Source organism: Perognathus longimembris, chromosome 5, assembly GCF_023159225.1.
Source record: "Perognathus longimembris pacificus isolate PPM17 chromosome 5, ASM2315922v1, whole genome shotgun sequence".
NCBI lineage: Eukaryota > Metazoa > Chordata > Mammalia > Rodentia > Heteromyidae > Perognathus > Perognathus longimembris.
Window position 1 is genome coordinate 83563099 of NC_063165.1, and position 15865 is coordinate 83578963.

Below are 15865 nucleotides of genomic sequence, written 5' to 3' on the forward strand. Positions count from 1 at the left end.
AAATTTGTTTATATAAAAAGATTATGTTTTAATGACTTCAACGCACTTATTATATTACTTATTATATAAGGTTAAAATATAAAAATAAGCACCAAAGCTGGGTGCTGGTGACTCAGGCCTGGGATCCTAGCTACTCAGGAGGCTGAGATCTGAGGATTGCAGTTCAAAACCAGCCAGGGCAGGAGCGTCTATGAGACTCTCATCTCTAATTAACCACCAGAAAATTGGAAGTGGTGCGATGGCTCCAAGTGGTAGAGTGCGAGCCTTGAGCAGAAAAAGCTCAGGGGCAGAGCCTAGGCCCTGAGTTCAAGCTCCAGGACCAAATAAATAAATAAATTAATTAAATAATATTTTAAAAAAGATGATCCTCTATTTGTGCTCTCAAAAGTAAAGTGTGGAATCTAAAACCATACAAGGTCAATGATACAGATTCATATATAATTATTTTCATTTAACTAATACTTTTGAGGGCCTGCCATGTTGGGCACATTTATAAAGAAAGAAACAAAGCCGCATTCCCCGTGCAGGAAGAACTCGAGAACAGAAGGCCGAGCTCAGACTCGGGGACACACGGTGTGTGACATGACCCTCCCCTCCTGGTCCCCGGCGCCTTTCTCGTAACACTGGGCCCTGCTGCCCCACTACTGAATAAATCTGTTGGCAAGATCCTGACCATAGTAAGAAAGCAGTAGGAATGGGCATCCGAACTGTATTTTCTTTTTTTAAAAAAATTTTTTATCGTAAAGGTGATGTACAGAGGGGTTACAGTCACATAAGGTAACGAGCACTTCTTTTTGAACAGTGAGCGAGTCGTAAGTTCATTTCCAAGGCACTATCTAGTGAGTATAACTGGTTCGCCCTTTGTCCCACCGTTTCTGTGACTCCCATTCCCTTCCCCCAATCCGATAAACTTGCATACAAGACAAAGGGTACAGAAATAAAAGAACAATGACATCAGGGAATAAAAAAGAACTGAAAATGGTACATCAGGAGAAAAAAACAACCCCCACCTCCCGTTTCAATTTCTTGGGAGTTCATTTTGATAAGCATCCTTTTATCAGAGGCAAGCGGCCTTGTTCACAGCCCCTCAGTTCAAGGAAGGTGTGCAGCCCAAAGGCACCAGCAGTCAAGTTCATGCTTCTCTTCTCTTTTCCAACGGCTCTGGTCCCAGGCCTTCCTCAACCCTTCGTCCCCTACAAGACCTTGCCTGGGACCCAGGGGTTCTCTGGAAGAATTTGTTCTAAATCTGAGAAACAGTTGTCGGGGAAACTGGGACGGTTAATTATGCAATAAGTAAATCACCATTAGTCCGGACCCCTCCTCCCCCCCTCCCGCCGGGAGTAACCTCAACTTAGTAACTAGAAATCCAATTCGCAACCTCAGGATTTTCAGGTAGTGAGTGCATGTCTTTCTGTTAAACAACTCACTTCCCTACTTTTCGGGACCAGAACTTCTTTTGCTTCTTTTAAAAATTAGAACAGCATGTCTCAAGTTTTATCATGTAACAGATTTCCCAAAGGGCTTTTTAAAGTCAACCGTTGGCCATTGAGTCCAGAGTGTAAACTCGAGGTAGAGGTTAAAGAATCTGCATTTGTAACAAATTACCAAGTGACACTACTCTAGGGACTTGGTTTTAAGAACCACTATTGGGAGAAATTCTGCATTCTTTCTTCTGAGACCAGCATGTCATTAGTCGGGGGCCAGTATGAAAGCACGAATTGGCAATACAGAGAGACAAGGCATGACACTCCATCTGCCTTTCTTTTTTTTGGGGGGGGGGGCAGTCCTGGGGCTTGGACTCAGGGCCTGAGCACTGTCCCTGGCTTCTTTTTGCTCAAGGCTAGCACTCTGCCACTTGAGCCACAGCGCCACTTCTGGCCGTTTTCTGTATATGTGGTGCTGGGGAATTGAACCCAGGGCCTCATGTATACAAGGCAAGCACTCTTGCCACTAGGCCATATCCCCAGCCCCCCCATCTGCCTTTCTTAAGCACTTCTTGGTGGTGACCTAGGAAGTGCGGATGAAACTTTGGGGATAGTTTCTGCAGAGGTATGGCAGCGTTCCTGTCTGCCACTGGGGTTACTTTAATGACTAATTTCTCATTGGGAAGTCAAGGACGGCACAGCACCGCTCTGGAGACCTTTGTCCCCTTGTGTGCTCAGATCTAACGGCCCAAATCTCCTTCGGACTGCATTCGAGTCACACTCTTGCAGAAGCAAGGTGCGTGCCGCGAAGACAGGCTGCATTTCTTTCAATCCACCCAAGCTTTTAAATTAAACTGGATATGTGACAAAAATACAAAACCAATCCCAGACTGGTTCCAAGTGCTTCATTTCTGGCCCAAATATCACCTGTTGCTTCCCATCAGCTCACAGATTTTGGCTTCCCCGGTGGAAATACTTCCCCTACCGCCAATGAATGGCTCCTGAGTTAGGCGCTGGATTTGACCTTGGAGAAACAGCTGTGCTTCTTTTGTGTCTGAATTTAAACGGCCTGAAAACAGTTGCCAGGGAAATGGAGCTGAGAAGCTTTGCCATTCTCGTGGATAACCAAATCCCCTTCCCCGCCTCGGAGTTCTTAATAACCACTGTTTTGTTTTGTTGCAGCGTTTGGGCGGTGGCCTCGCCATCCCCCTGTGCGCCTTCCAGGGGATGGTCTCCCTCCAGGCACCTACCGGGAAAACCCTGTCTCTTTCTACCTATGAGGTCAGCGCCCAAGGGCAGAAGATAACCCCTGCCTCTAAGAAAATAGAAGTCTACCGGTCCAAAAGCGTTGGCCACGAACCAAACGCGGAGGATTCCCCTTCCACGCTGGCGGACACCAGTGTCAAAATACACCTGGAGGTCCTTGAAATCTGTGACAATGAAGAGGCCTTGGACACCGTGTCCATCATCAGCAACATCAGCCAGTCGTCGGCCCAGGTGAGGTCTCCCTCCCTGCGCTACTCCCGGAAAGAAAACAGGTTCGTGTCCTGCGATCTGGGGGAGACGGCCTCCTACTCTCTCTTCTTACCCACGAGTAACCCAGACGGGGATATCAGCATCTCCATCCCGGACACGGTGGAAGCGCACAGGCAGAACAGTAAGCGGCAGCACCAGGAGAGGGACGGCTACCAGGAGGAGATCCAGCTGCTGAATAAAGCCTACCGGAGGAGAGAGGAAGAGAGCGCGGGCCGGGAGGGAGCCAGAGAGGCCCCGCCACCTCGAGCTGGGGAGGGGGCACCCCGGTGCTGATTTGTGGTTCACGGGATCTATCATGGGTTACTGGCTAATTATTGTTTTTAGTGTGGACGGCTGGACCTCGTGTGAACACCAAGTGCATTTTATGTGCTACCTAAAGATCATACACTGTGGTAATTGAAAGATTTTGCGTTTTATCCAATTTCTAAAAAAAAAGAAAATCTTTTCTAAAATGGACCTTGGCCTAGTTTCCTAACATTTCTGCCTGCGTTTTTCAAATGAACATATGCTTGTCATACACATTTCTACACAGTGTTGGCCTTTACTGCAAGGGAGAAAAAGGAAAATAGCAACACTTGAACTGTGTTTACCAAGGCTTGCCTACATGTGACTAGCAATGAGCTCCTCCCCATTGTTGCTTTAGCATTACAGGTCTGTCTAGAAAATACTTTCTTCTAGAAAAGGTAAATTAATTTCTAACTTGGAATGCACATACCCCCTGGCCTACAGACACTCACTTCATTTCTAAAAATACATGATCTTACAAGTGGGTCTTCATTTTTTTAAGTATACCAACAATGTTGTCATCTCATTCTGACAGGATGGCTCTTAAAGCAAACATGCTGTTCGTCACAAATGAGAAAGTTTTGTGGTTAGCTTTCCTTCATGATAACTAGCATCCAAGACAATCCACTTGGCTCCCTCTAGGTGAGCCAGGAAGCAGGAGAAAGTGGGGGCAAGGACGGGTTAGAGAGGAAGAGGGTAGGAGTCCTCATCCCTTCAGGGGCATGCCTTTAATGACCTAAAGGACTCCCAGCAAGCACACCTCCAGAAAGCCGGTCTCTGGGACCAAGACTTCCCCAGACAATGGCAAGCCACGCGACACATTGGACTCCCATAGAATTGTTTCGTTTGGATGGAAATTTGCGGGGAAGACTGTCAGAGAAAGCCCTGGGAGGCGCACCCAACTAGAGGAACAAGCTTTGGGCAAAGCAGAGTGAAATCCCAAGTCTAAAACAAAACTGATGATATTCTGGTTTCTTCTTAGATCATATTTTTCACCATTTCAAAAACAAAAGTGTCTTTCCTAAGGCTACACTGGGCAGACTTTCTTATCCATCCTCTAGACACAGAAAATTTTATTTTACGAAGGAGTTCAAGAATCAGTGTGTGTTTTGTTTCTTTCCCATAGATACCTATGGGGTAGATGAACAAGCAATCCCACATGCACTTTGTTAAATGATTTTGAGGTACTCATTTCAAGATTAATTTTAGAATGCATCACATTGAAAACATGTAGGAATCGTCCTGTAAGAGTATTAGTAATGTATACTTGAAAATTTATTTTCTTCAAACTGCTTTATTCTAATATTTCTGTACAGATATATTAAATGTATTACTTAAATGTTCGATTTCCAAAGTTATTGTTTGATATGGCTTTAGACTTTGTATATCCCAACTCACACACCTTATCTATTTAGCTAGTTATACACTGAGTGAATTATTTTTAGAATAGCTCATTTCCACTTCTTGGTCATTACACTAAATCAAAACTCTTATCTTTCATATTGTTTCATCTTTAGAGGGTATTTCTGCCACCAAGACAAATCATTTAAAAGAATTATCTCAATGAACTTTCTTCATTTGTCATAACTCCTCAAATATCTCCTCAGTTTAGGAGATACATGTAACGTCATTAGGGATATTTGTGAAAGCAAGCCTCAAATAATGCCTAACATGTAAACTCAAATTCATGTATTCTCTTTACAAATACAGTTCATTCTAAAAAGTTATGTGTCACAAAATTAAGAGATTTTAATATGACAAACAAGCCAATCTGTCTGATGGTGTAAATCATTATGCACTAAACGTGTAAATGGGTAAAAGAAAACTGAAAGTAAATATTCATTTAATAATCTCTGTAAAATATTTTGATAAATCTAGATCTATGATATTCTGAAAAAAAAAGGCGACACTGCAGCTTTTCTGGAAACAAAGGAAACGGGATCCTAACAAAACTGAATAAAACAGGAAAGAACTGAACGTAAGAAGTCGCTCTCTGGATAGGAATAGGATGACAGAAATCAGGATGGAGAGCGCACAGGAACTGTACGCCTAGTAACACCTATTTTCCTGCTTGTCTTCATTTCTTTTCAGTAAGTGTGGGCGAGGCTGGGCTCTGGGAACAGGAAAATGACCCTCAGATATGCCTACTTCAAGCCCTGGCTTGCTCAACTACATACACAAGGGATCTACTTTAAAATTCTCCTTCATTGAAGCAGTTGCAAGGTTGCTTAGCCCGGAGTCACGGGTTGAGAGGTTAATCAGTATCACCTTACTAACTTGTTAACACTTGTTAACTCCAAGCCAGAACCTGAATATGTAAGAAAAACCTGTGTGGGCAGTGTGGGCACGAATGGCTGATTTAGTTCCTTGTAAGGAGAAGGAAAGTTAACTGCATGAGTTCACATAGGTTTACCCACCCCTTAGTGTGCTCCCTATGATGAAACAGGAAATCACACAGCTTGTGCTATATCCATATTTCTAATGGGTAGAGCTCTTATTCGTGAGAGCTCTTATTAATGAGAACGCTGCACAGCTCTCTTCTTCATAGATGTCTGATGAAAAAAGCTTGCTAAATTAAAAGATGTCACCCTCTGGTGGTGGCTCATCCAAACTGCGAACACAGAAGGCTCTCCTAGGAAAAATCATCCCTACAATTTCAGAGCTGTCATTGTCAGCAAGCAAAGAAGTGTTACTCCGGATACAGTAAAGAGAAAACTTGATTATACGTTATTTGGAGGCCTCTCTTGACATAGTTCTGTTGTAGTTAATCTCACGACCCATTTTTCTCTTAATTTCTTACACTTGAAATAATTTTTTTTGTCTCTTGCTAGTCCCAGGGCCTTGCACTTACATGGTTTGCTCATCTGGCACACGATCACTTGAACCATGAATCCGGCTTGTTTTTTGGCTCCTTACTTTGGAGATGTAATCTCACACTTTTCTGCCAGGTTGGCTTCAAACCATAACTCTCCAAATCTCAGCCTCCTGAGTTGATAGGATTACAAGCATGAGCTATCAGCATCTAGCGTTGTCACTCTCATTTATTATAATATTTAATATGACTAATTGTTTTAATTTCTTCAAGTTATACCTGAGAACAAAAGAAAACACACCTGTAAATATATACATTCTATGAGTTGGAGCAAGCTCTAAATGTGTGGTTATGTTTTACTCCAGGGAAAATGTTCCGGATGCATCCAGCCAAGAGGAACAGTCCATAGAACAGAAAGGCCTCCGTGTGGGGCTTGTGTTGGGTTTTCCTCATGGGTTCAGGCAGCACTGCTCTCCTGGCACGGGCGTGTGCCCACTGGGAAGGCTCACCGGAGCCGTTCCTGGGCTGCATGGCAGGGGGAGCACAGGGAGGCGTGCGAGGCTGGCTGCAGCTGACTCCGACAGAGTCTTCATCGGGCATGGCATTTCACAGGCTGAGAATCGATCTCCCTAGAGGCTGAGGGAAAGGCCAGGCCTCTTTTTGTATAAAGACAAGGTCTTTACTTCACACTCACGTATACAGAGGTTCTCTCATTTACAATGGTCAACTGAAGAGTTTTTGAGTAAGAAAACTGCAATACAAATGCACGCTCAGCAAATGCCCTGCCTCACAGGGCGGTGATACATTGTAGGACACTCTCCTGGGCAGCACTGCAAGCCACAGGCCCAGTCACACACCGAGTCACAAGGGCAGACAAATGACTCTCTTCCCCTGGGCTCTCATGTTCAGCTATGACACCTGGTAGGTTACACAGACTATATGCACTTTTGGCTTATGGTATTTTCTACTTCTAATATACACATCCTAAATGGATGTATAACTCCATCACAGAGGCTATGTGCATATGTGTGTGTAACTGTCCTACAGGATAGGTGTGTATATTTATCTCAACTCTAAGTAGAAGATGTATATGTGTTAAGTCATCACAATAAATGGCAGAGGACTCTGGGCATGTATGTGTAAGCGCATCCTAAGTAGAGGACTGTGTGCATGTTTGTGTGTATGTAACCTTTTCCTAAGTACAGGAGTTGTGCATATGAGTGATTATATGCTGATATATATGTATGTGTATAACCCATTATGAGCACAAGGTTATGTGCATATACATGGGCATTTGTGTGTACATGTGTAAATGCTGAACACATTCACAGGAAATGAGATAATAAGTGCTAAGGGGAAAAATTAAAGGAAAACTAAAGCGTGCTTTTTCCAATAATCTAGTCAGAAGAATCTCACTAATAAAGTAACCTTTCATCTGAGACTCAAAGTCAGGAGATACTGCGGGATCATCTGGGGAAATCACAGCCTAGCAAAGGAAAACATACGTTTCCTGAAGTACAAATGGCCTCCTCAATGGCTGCGGAATTATCAAGAAAGTTGGGAGGAAGGCAGAGGAGGGAAGAAGTGGTTGGAGATGCAAACACGAGGCCAGGGAAAGTCTAACAGATATGAACTTTGAGTTTTACTCTAAATGTAGTCCTAGGTGGTCCCCTGTAACTGCTCAGCCAGTGAGTACAGTGGAAGGGGCACCACATAGCTTCTAAGGTCAGTTAATATGAATGGCATATGCTTTCAACTTGGTCTGTGACATGTAGGTTTCCATAGCTGCTCTCAGAGTCCTGCAGTTATGGTATGAGAAGTCTCAAGGCTCCAAAGTGAACCAAATGGTGAGGGTCCAGGTACAATTCAGACCCACCACCAAGCATCAGGTGTTCAAGTGCAGATGTCTCTAAATGATCCCAGACTCAAGCAGTGCATCTCCTCAAAGGTACCTCACAGGAAAGGCCGTTTCCATATTGTCCTGTGCAAATTCCTGACTTATGGGATGTAAACAAAAGCACTGTAGTGGTTTTATTCTACTTAATTTTCAGGCAACTTGCTGTACAGCAATAATTGTAACTCTAGAATTCTGTTAGCTATTACATAGCTGGGATGCAGAAACTTCCATGTTGCATAGGAGATAAGGAGGTAAGTGATGAATCTCTAGCTAGCATTCTTGCCACCCTTATTACTGGGATAAAGCCAAGTGAGCCAGTATCTGATAATTTTGGGTACCAATAAACCGACTGGGAGTAATAGCTAACTAAAACCGGATCCCAGACACCACCTGCTGAGCTGAGTTTAATTGGCCATGGACACGTGCAAGGCTCTGATGGTCATAAGTTCAGCAGCATGGACTTCATTAAATCTATGCAACTCTAGGGTAGAAATAACTCCCCTCCCCTATTCTACTACATCAAACTTCATCTTAGAGAAATGGGAAAAGAGAAAAAGGCCAAAGTGTACAAGAAAAATTAGCTGGCAATTTAAAGATATTTCTACTATTCCCTTGCCTAAAAACAATTAGAGGACGTAGGAGATGGATCAGTAATGACACTAAGAATTTGAGAAGCATCTACATTTTAATTGTAAGCAAATTCAGACTTGACCATAAAAATTACAGTCTGGAAGAGTTGTCCTTTATGACTCAAATCCCGTCTCAAGGTAAATAAAATTTCCCAGTTTCAAACTTTCATGTGACAAGACAGTGGCTTATTTACTAAGCTTTTCCATAATCATCTTCCTTCCACGTATTCCACCGCTCCTCCTCCTCCTCTTCTATTTCCCTCCTACAAACGTTTAGCCAGACTTGGACATTCCAGACAGGATTGGGATCGCTATTAGAACCCTTCCCAGGCCCCATCGCCACCCCAAGAGGGGTAAGGGGGGGCGAGTCGATTAAGTTCCAGTGTCCGCGGGGAGCAGCATGGATACGCCTCACTCTCGGGGCTTCAAAAAACCTCAACCCTCAAATGACGACTTACGACTTTGTCGCGAGATGAAGAACATGGAAGCCAGGCCGGCGTGGACGGCTGATGCCACTCAGGAGGCCGAGACCCGACCCACCCAAACACACACTTGCTTAGACATACTTACACATACAAACATACATACATACAAATAACAATTACATACGCACCTGCCTAATTATACACACACAAACACACGCACATAGCATCTACGAGTCCACCGCCATCGGACGCCGCGCGGCAGGTTGGTGCAGACGGCTGCGGGCCCGCCCGGCGCTAGTCCCGCCCGGTCCCCGCCGGCCCAAGGGGCCAAAGCGCACGACGGCCTCCGGCCCGGGCCACCCCGGGCGCCCACGAGCGCCGCTTCCGTCCCCGGCGTGTGACGTCACCGGAAGCCGGCGCGGGCGGCGCCCGGGAGGCCCCGCCCCTTCGCGCCGGGCGCCGGAAGCGAGGCGGAAGTGGCCGCGCACCCGCTTCCGGACCCGGACGCCATTCCTAGTGGCGGCGGCGGCTCCTCGCAGCTTGCGGCGCGCGGGGACCATGAGCTACGACTACCACCAGAGCTGGGGCCGCGATGGGGGCGGCCGCAGCTCGGGAGGGGGCCACGGGGGCGGCCGCGGCGGCGGCGGCGGGCGGGGCCCCGGCGGCGGCGGCGGGCGGGGAGGCGGCCGCGGGCCGCACCCCGCGCACCTGAAGGGCCGCGAGATCGGCCTGTGGTACGCGAAGAAGCAGACTCAGAGGAACCGGGAAGCCGAGCGGCAGGAGGTAACGGCGGCGGCGCCCGGTGGGGCCCGCGGGCCGCCCCGGCCACGTCCGTGCTTTGTGAGGCGGGTGCCGGCGCTGCGCGGCGCGAATGCCCGGATGTGCGCGCGCCGGAAGTGCGCGCCCCGCTAACGGCACGGGCGAGCCGAGCGCGAGTGCAGCACTCGGGTTCCCCCCCGCAGGAGTCTGTCCCTCCTCTCGGGCAGCGGCCGGGTGGCTTTTGAGTTCTTTTTCTGGCGAAGGCGACCGCGGTGATCCCCTAACGGAGGTGGACGCAGCGGGCTGACAGGGTGGATGCCGAGAAAGTCCACTTTTCCCCTCGATGAGCAGCGCCCGGTGCAGGACAGCGGCCTCGGGGAGGAAGCAGCTTTAGGATGCGGCTTGGGGAGGCTCCGCCGGGATTGTCGGGGTCCTGAAAAGCACCCCGATATAATAGATGCGAAGTGCAATGTTCTCATCCTACCGTCTGTAAACCACTTAATTTTCTCCCATCCACGGGCGTTTTCATTGAAGCATTCGTTTTCAGTGTGTTACATTCTTTTTTAAAAGCAAAGAGAGAGGCCTAGGGAATGAAACTCGCGCGGAGTGTTCGCCCTGTGCTGCTGTGAGGTCTGTTCAGTATATAGGTGCAAATATGTTTTCGACAGCCCCAAGTTAAATTGTCCCATAAACACATTGCTTGGAAACCTGGGAAAGCACATCTACGTGTTCGAAGTTGGAGGAGTATTTCATAACTGAAAGGACGTACACAGTAATTTTATCCACATTTATCTGCCCCTTATTTTAAACAATGCTGTATACAAGTTGCTGTGATCTGAAGTAGGATATTTAGGGAGTGTACAGCCCAGCTTGGAAAAGACTGGAACAGATGGAGGATTAAGTCAGAAGATGCTCATTGCTTTCACTAATAAGCAGCAGATGATTGGAACGCAGCAAGATCTCAATGCATCCCCAAACTTCCATTTTAGTAAACATTGCTACTATGCGTTCACTTGGCCAAATGGGATATAATCTTGACTCTGATTTTTCATTTAAGTAGATCTATCTGTTGTGCTTTCTTAATATGTCCCAAATCCAAACATTTATCTCAACAGAAATTTCCCCAGACCAAGCCAGTGTTGTGTGTTCACAGCCTCTATTTAGTTTGTAAGCCTCAACTCCTTTATTTAGAACCACACATGGTAATCTTAAAAGGAGAAATTATATCATTTGATTCCTGACCTCACTACTTGAGATTTGCAGCTATGCCTCTTATCACTTTATTTTGCCAGTCCCAGGGCTTGAACTCCCCAGAGCTTGAACCCAGGCTGCAAACTGTCCCTGAGCCTCTTTGCGCACTCTACCACTTTCGACTTTTTCCGAGTAGTTTATTAGAGATAAGAGTATTATGGACTTATCTGCCAGTCTTTGAACCATGATCCTCAGATCTCAGCCTCCTGAGTAGCTAGGATTTCAGGCCACTGAGGATTTCAGTGAGCCACTGACATCCAGCTCTTATTTTTATAGATAGTGTCATTTGAACTCAGGGGCTCCTGCTCATTATGCAGGCACTCTGCCCCTGAACCTCTGGTATTTTTTGCATTACTTTCTTTTGAGATAGCTCCTAGCATCCTACGTGGGAATGCACAGTCCACCTCCTTTAGACTTCCTGTCATAGCTGGGATGAAGGCACCTCCAGACCTAGCTTTTTCCTTTGAAATGGAGTCTTGAACATTTTTTGCCTGAGCTGCCAAGAACTGCAGTTCTCACCATCTCAGCCTCATGCTCATTTGTTTGTTGAGAGGGGTCTCGTGCATGTCTTGGCCGGGAATAGCTAGATGACAACTGTGAGCCACCTCTTCCTGATTCCTCTTGCCTTTGTTTTAGGAGTCTTGGTGATCTAGCCTTTATAACGATACTTTATTTTTGTTTGTCATTGAGCTGCATCATTCTGCTGTCTGACACGAGTCTATCCATCATTAAATATGAGCAATTTTCTTTTGTCTTATTCTAACTGTTCTCTTGACTGCTTTTAGCTTGGTAGGCTTATGTCTCAATCAATTTCCATAGATTTTACTTTAAAAATGATCTTTGTGTTTACAAAATGAATTCCAATGATAGATGTTCTTTCAACAAATGCTTAGGGAGGATAGTATATTATGCATACATGAGATAGGTAGGTACCTACTTTACAGAGACATTCGATGTTGGGGACTTTATCCAGAAGGCAATGTTAAAAATAGGATAAGGGGAATACAGGCTATCTAATCAGATGAGGGATTTTTTTTTTTTTTTTGGTCAGTTGTGGGGCTTGAGCTCAGGCCCTGGGTGCTGTCCCTGAGCTCTTTTGCTCAAGGCTAGTACCCTACCACTTTGAGCCACAGCTACACTTCTGGTTTTCTGGTGGTTAATTGGAGACAAGAGTCTCCATGGACTTTCCTGGCCCAGGCTAGCTTTGAACTGAGATCTTCAGATCTCAGCTTCCTTGAGTTACACCCTAGGTGTAACCCTCACCCTAGCTAGGGTTGCAGGTGTGAGCTACGAGTGCCCTGCCTGAGTGCACATTTTGACTCGAGAATCCTATCCTAAGGAAGTGATTGCCAGCAGCACACAAGTCTAATGGCCTGAGTTCTGTGGAGCATTGCGTTTCTGACTGGAATGTGCATGGAAGCACCCTGGCCCTTGGTAAAGTGTGGAACTGGGATGTTTACATGCAGGACCCAGCAACCTTATTTGCCCTCCACCATGTCCACTCGTACACAGAAACAGACATACGCAGCCTCTTCCTGGTGACCTTGCTGGTCTCCTGTCAGGTCCAGCCTGTGCTTGGGACAGCTGTCTCTCATTCTTCTTGTTCCTCTTGCTCCCCCTACATAGTGACTGTGGCTTCTTCACCCTGCTTTTGTTTTTTCCTTATTACTTTCACCTTCCTCCCTCTGCAGTTCTTTAACCTAGTAGACTGATTGTCATCACTCGTGTGTCTCCCATTGCCTGTGGACTCAAGCACACATTATCAAATCTGGATCATAATGAGCCTGAGAGTTTTGCTGGCCCTTGTTCATGTTAGAGTGGTGTTTTAAAATTTGTTATTTAAAAAAAAATCTCTTAAGAACTGGCTTGAGCATTCATTTTTTTTTTAACCTTGGCCTGTAATGTATTTCATAGATGCATATGACTTAAAGTTCCTAAAAGTTTTCCTGGTTCCCCAAGGGTCATGAAGTGGCTGCTACGTCTGGGCAATGGCCTGTTCTGTGGTCACATGTTCAGTGTGTGCCACACTGCGGGCTGTGGGCATTGGCCTGCTTTCTGTACTCCAGATCAGTCTACCCAATTACTGTTTTCAGTGTAAGACGTTCAAATGATCATGGCCACCAAGTATTTCCACGTTTCATTTAAAGAAAAAAAAAAACAAACCAAAAAACTCAAGGCTGTGCACTAGTGACTCACCCCTGTAATCTTAGCTACTCAGGAGGCTGCGCTCTGAGGATTGCAGTTCAAAGCCAGCCCAGGCAGGAAAGGCCCTTGAGACTCTTACAAAATACCAGAAGTGGAGCTGTGGCTCAAAGTGGTAGAGTACTAGCCTTGAGTGAGAGTTCAGAGATAGTGTCCATGCTCTGGATTCAAATCCCATGACTTCCACCATCCACAACAAAAAAAACCAGAACTCTTATAGGAGAACATATGTAGTAATACATGAGGGTAGGCCATCTGGGAGTGAAAGTTATAAGAAGAGACAAATATGCTTTATTTGCAGCTATACTATTTCCTCATGGAAAAAAAATCTACAAAACTGGTAATGCTAATTAGGTTTAGAATGTGGGGCTGGGATAAAGGGAAATTTTATCTTTCATATATGCATAGTCAGTATATATCCCTTTGCCTTTATTTTTTCTTGTAGTTATCAAATAGTTTTATGCGTGCTTAGGCTGACGGAGATCCTTTTTCTTTTGTACAATAGAGAGCTGTAGTGCACATGGATGAAAGACGAGAAGAACAGATTGTGCAGCTGCTGAACTCTGTCCAAGCTAAGAGTGAGAAAGACTCTGAATCCCAGATATCTTGGTTTGCTCCTGAGGATCATGGGTAAAACAGCAAGAAAAACTGTTCTTTTAAAGAATAGACAAAGAATAATGACCCTTATAGTGTTGGTGAGAAAAACAGTGGTAAGAAAAAATAACATGATTAGGTTCTCCAGTAAATAAAAGTCTTTAAGGAGAAAGAAAGGCAGATTTAGACTGCACACAGTGTGTAGGTAGGAGATGTAACTAGACTGCACACAGTGTGTAGGTATGAGATGTATGTTACTTGTATTTTCTGCTTGCCATTTTTGTTATTTCTGAAGTACTGGTGGGGAGGGCTTAATAAAGTTAAATTGCTGCTGTTTTAGTGATGTTACTAGAACTGTATCTTATATAGGAAAAATTAGCAGTATTTCAGCCACTATCTAATGTGATGTCTTACTTATAGCTAAGGAAAAGTATCTGGAGGAAAATGAAGGTGTGAAATAAATCAGAAAAAGAGAAAACATAGGGCAGCTACAATAGAGGAGTGACTGTTGCGTGGATTTTTAATTTTCAAATCAACCCAAGGATATCTGGCAATATTTATCTGTGAGGAGGGAAAAATTTGAATCTGTTCTAAGAATGTTAAGTGCTTTGTAGCTGCATGGAGGAGCAGAGAATACAAGCTTTTCTTGGGAATGATTTTGAAATATTTATGTTTTGTTTTGGTTTTTGGCTAGTCCTGGGGCTTGAACTCAGGGCCTAAGCACGGTCCCTGGCTTCTTTTTGCTCAAGGCTAGCACTCTACCACTTGAGGAGCCACAGCTCCACTTCTGGCTTTTTATATATATGTGGTGCTGAGGAATCGAACCCAGGGCTTCATGTATATGAGGCAAGCACTCTGCCACTAGGCCATAGTCCCAGCCCCGATTTTGAAATATTTAGACAGGAATAGTGGTTGGTTTGTTTTGGGCTTGAGTGTTTTTCACCTTTTTTATTTCACTTTTTATTTTGTCAAAATAGATATGGTGCTGAAGTTTCTGCTGAGAAAAAAACAAACTCAGAGAAGAAAGTTGACAGCCAGGAAAAAAAATCAGTGAGCCAAGAAAAAAAGATACTTAGAATCAGGGATAAACCCACCTTTGACCGAGATTCTGAGTATCTTTTACAAGGAAATGAACCAGATGTAACCCTCGATCAAAAGTTACTGGAAGATTTACAAAAGAAGAAAAGTGACCCTCGGTATATTGAGATGCAGGTAATGGAAAGCAAGATCATTCTCTACTCTCATGGGAAGGCTGAGCTGAGCAGGTATATATATAAATTAAAGTCTTCAAAATTAGGAGGAAACTGTTACAGAATCAAAGGAGTGAGTTACTCCCTTTGTACTATTCTAGTTTAATCCATCCTTATGTAAGTTGCTGTGAGTATCTGGTTTGTGCCAGAATGTGTTAGGTGCTTTTTAATAAAGGTTTTTCATTGAGCCTTTATGGCAGCCTAGGAGATTAAAAAAAACAAACCTTTTAGGCCTTCGTGCCTGAGTCTGGCTTCCCTGATGTGGTTGGATGAGCCTGGGTATTGAGTCTTCCCCTACTCTCCGAGGCAAGCCCGTGTCTTCCACCCTGCTCCCACGCCTGCTGCACCAGGAAATGGTGCCCTGATAAGTGGGTAGAGGAATGCGGTGAGGACCTCAAGCCCAAGGGACACACAGATCACGTCCGAGAGTGATAAAGTAGCGCGTGGTACAACCCCGCTAGGGGAGAGTTGAGATCTCACTCACTTCTTCTGACTTTGAAGAAGAGTTTCTACTCTATGAGTTACGATGGAACTTTATCAGTGTTGAAAAGTAAACGAGATTCTTTTCTGTAAGATTTTTTTTTTAAAGTCCTGATATTTTACATGTTCTTTAAGGTAATGAAAATACTTTTGGATTCTTGTACATCTAATGATATCCTTTGATTCTCATCATGATCTGATTCCATGTGTTGTATGAAAATTGAAAATTTCCTTTTAAATTTCAGCGTTTCAGGGAAAAACTACCTTCCTATGGAATGCAGAAGGTAAGTTGCTTTGTACTTCTTAATTTGATTTGCAAAG

At 44.8% G+C, this 15865-nt stretch overlaps 2 protein-coding genes across 2 annotated transcripts in view; both read left to right on the top strand.

Moving 5' to 3' along the window:
* Window positions 1-3233, top strand: part of Gpr149 (G protein-coupled receptor 149) — a 40919-nt gene extending 37686 nt beyond the window's left edge. Inside the window, exon 5 of the mRNA XM_048345862.1 lies at window positions 2607-3233. Coding sequence (XP_048201819.1) covers window positions 2607-3233 — 627 coding nt within the window. The remainder of the gene's footprint in view (window positions 1-2606) is intronic.
* Window positions 3234-9509: 6276 nt separating this feature from the next.
* Window positions 9510-15865, top strand: part of Dhx36 (DEAH-box helicase 36) — a 31385-nt gene continuing 25029 nt past the window's right edge. The window contains exons 1-4 of the mRNA XM_048347233.1: window positions 9510-9791; window positions 13726-13850; window positions 14792-15026; window positions 15790-15828. Coding sequence (XP_048203190.1) covers window positions 9567-9791; window positions 13726-13850; window positions 14792-15026; window positions 15790-15828 — 624 coding nt within the window. The 5' untranslated portion in view covers window positions 9510-9566. The remainder of the gene's footprint in view (window positions 9792-13725; window positions 13851-14791; window positions 15027-15789; window positions 15829-15865) is intronic.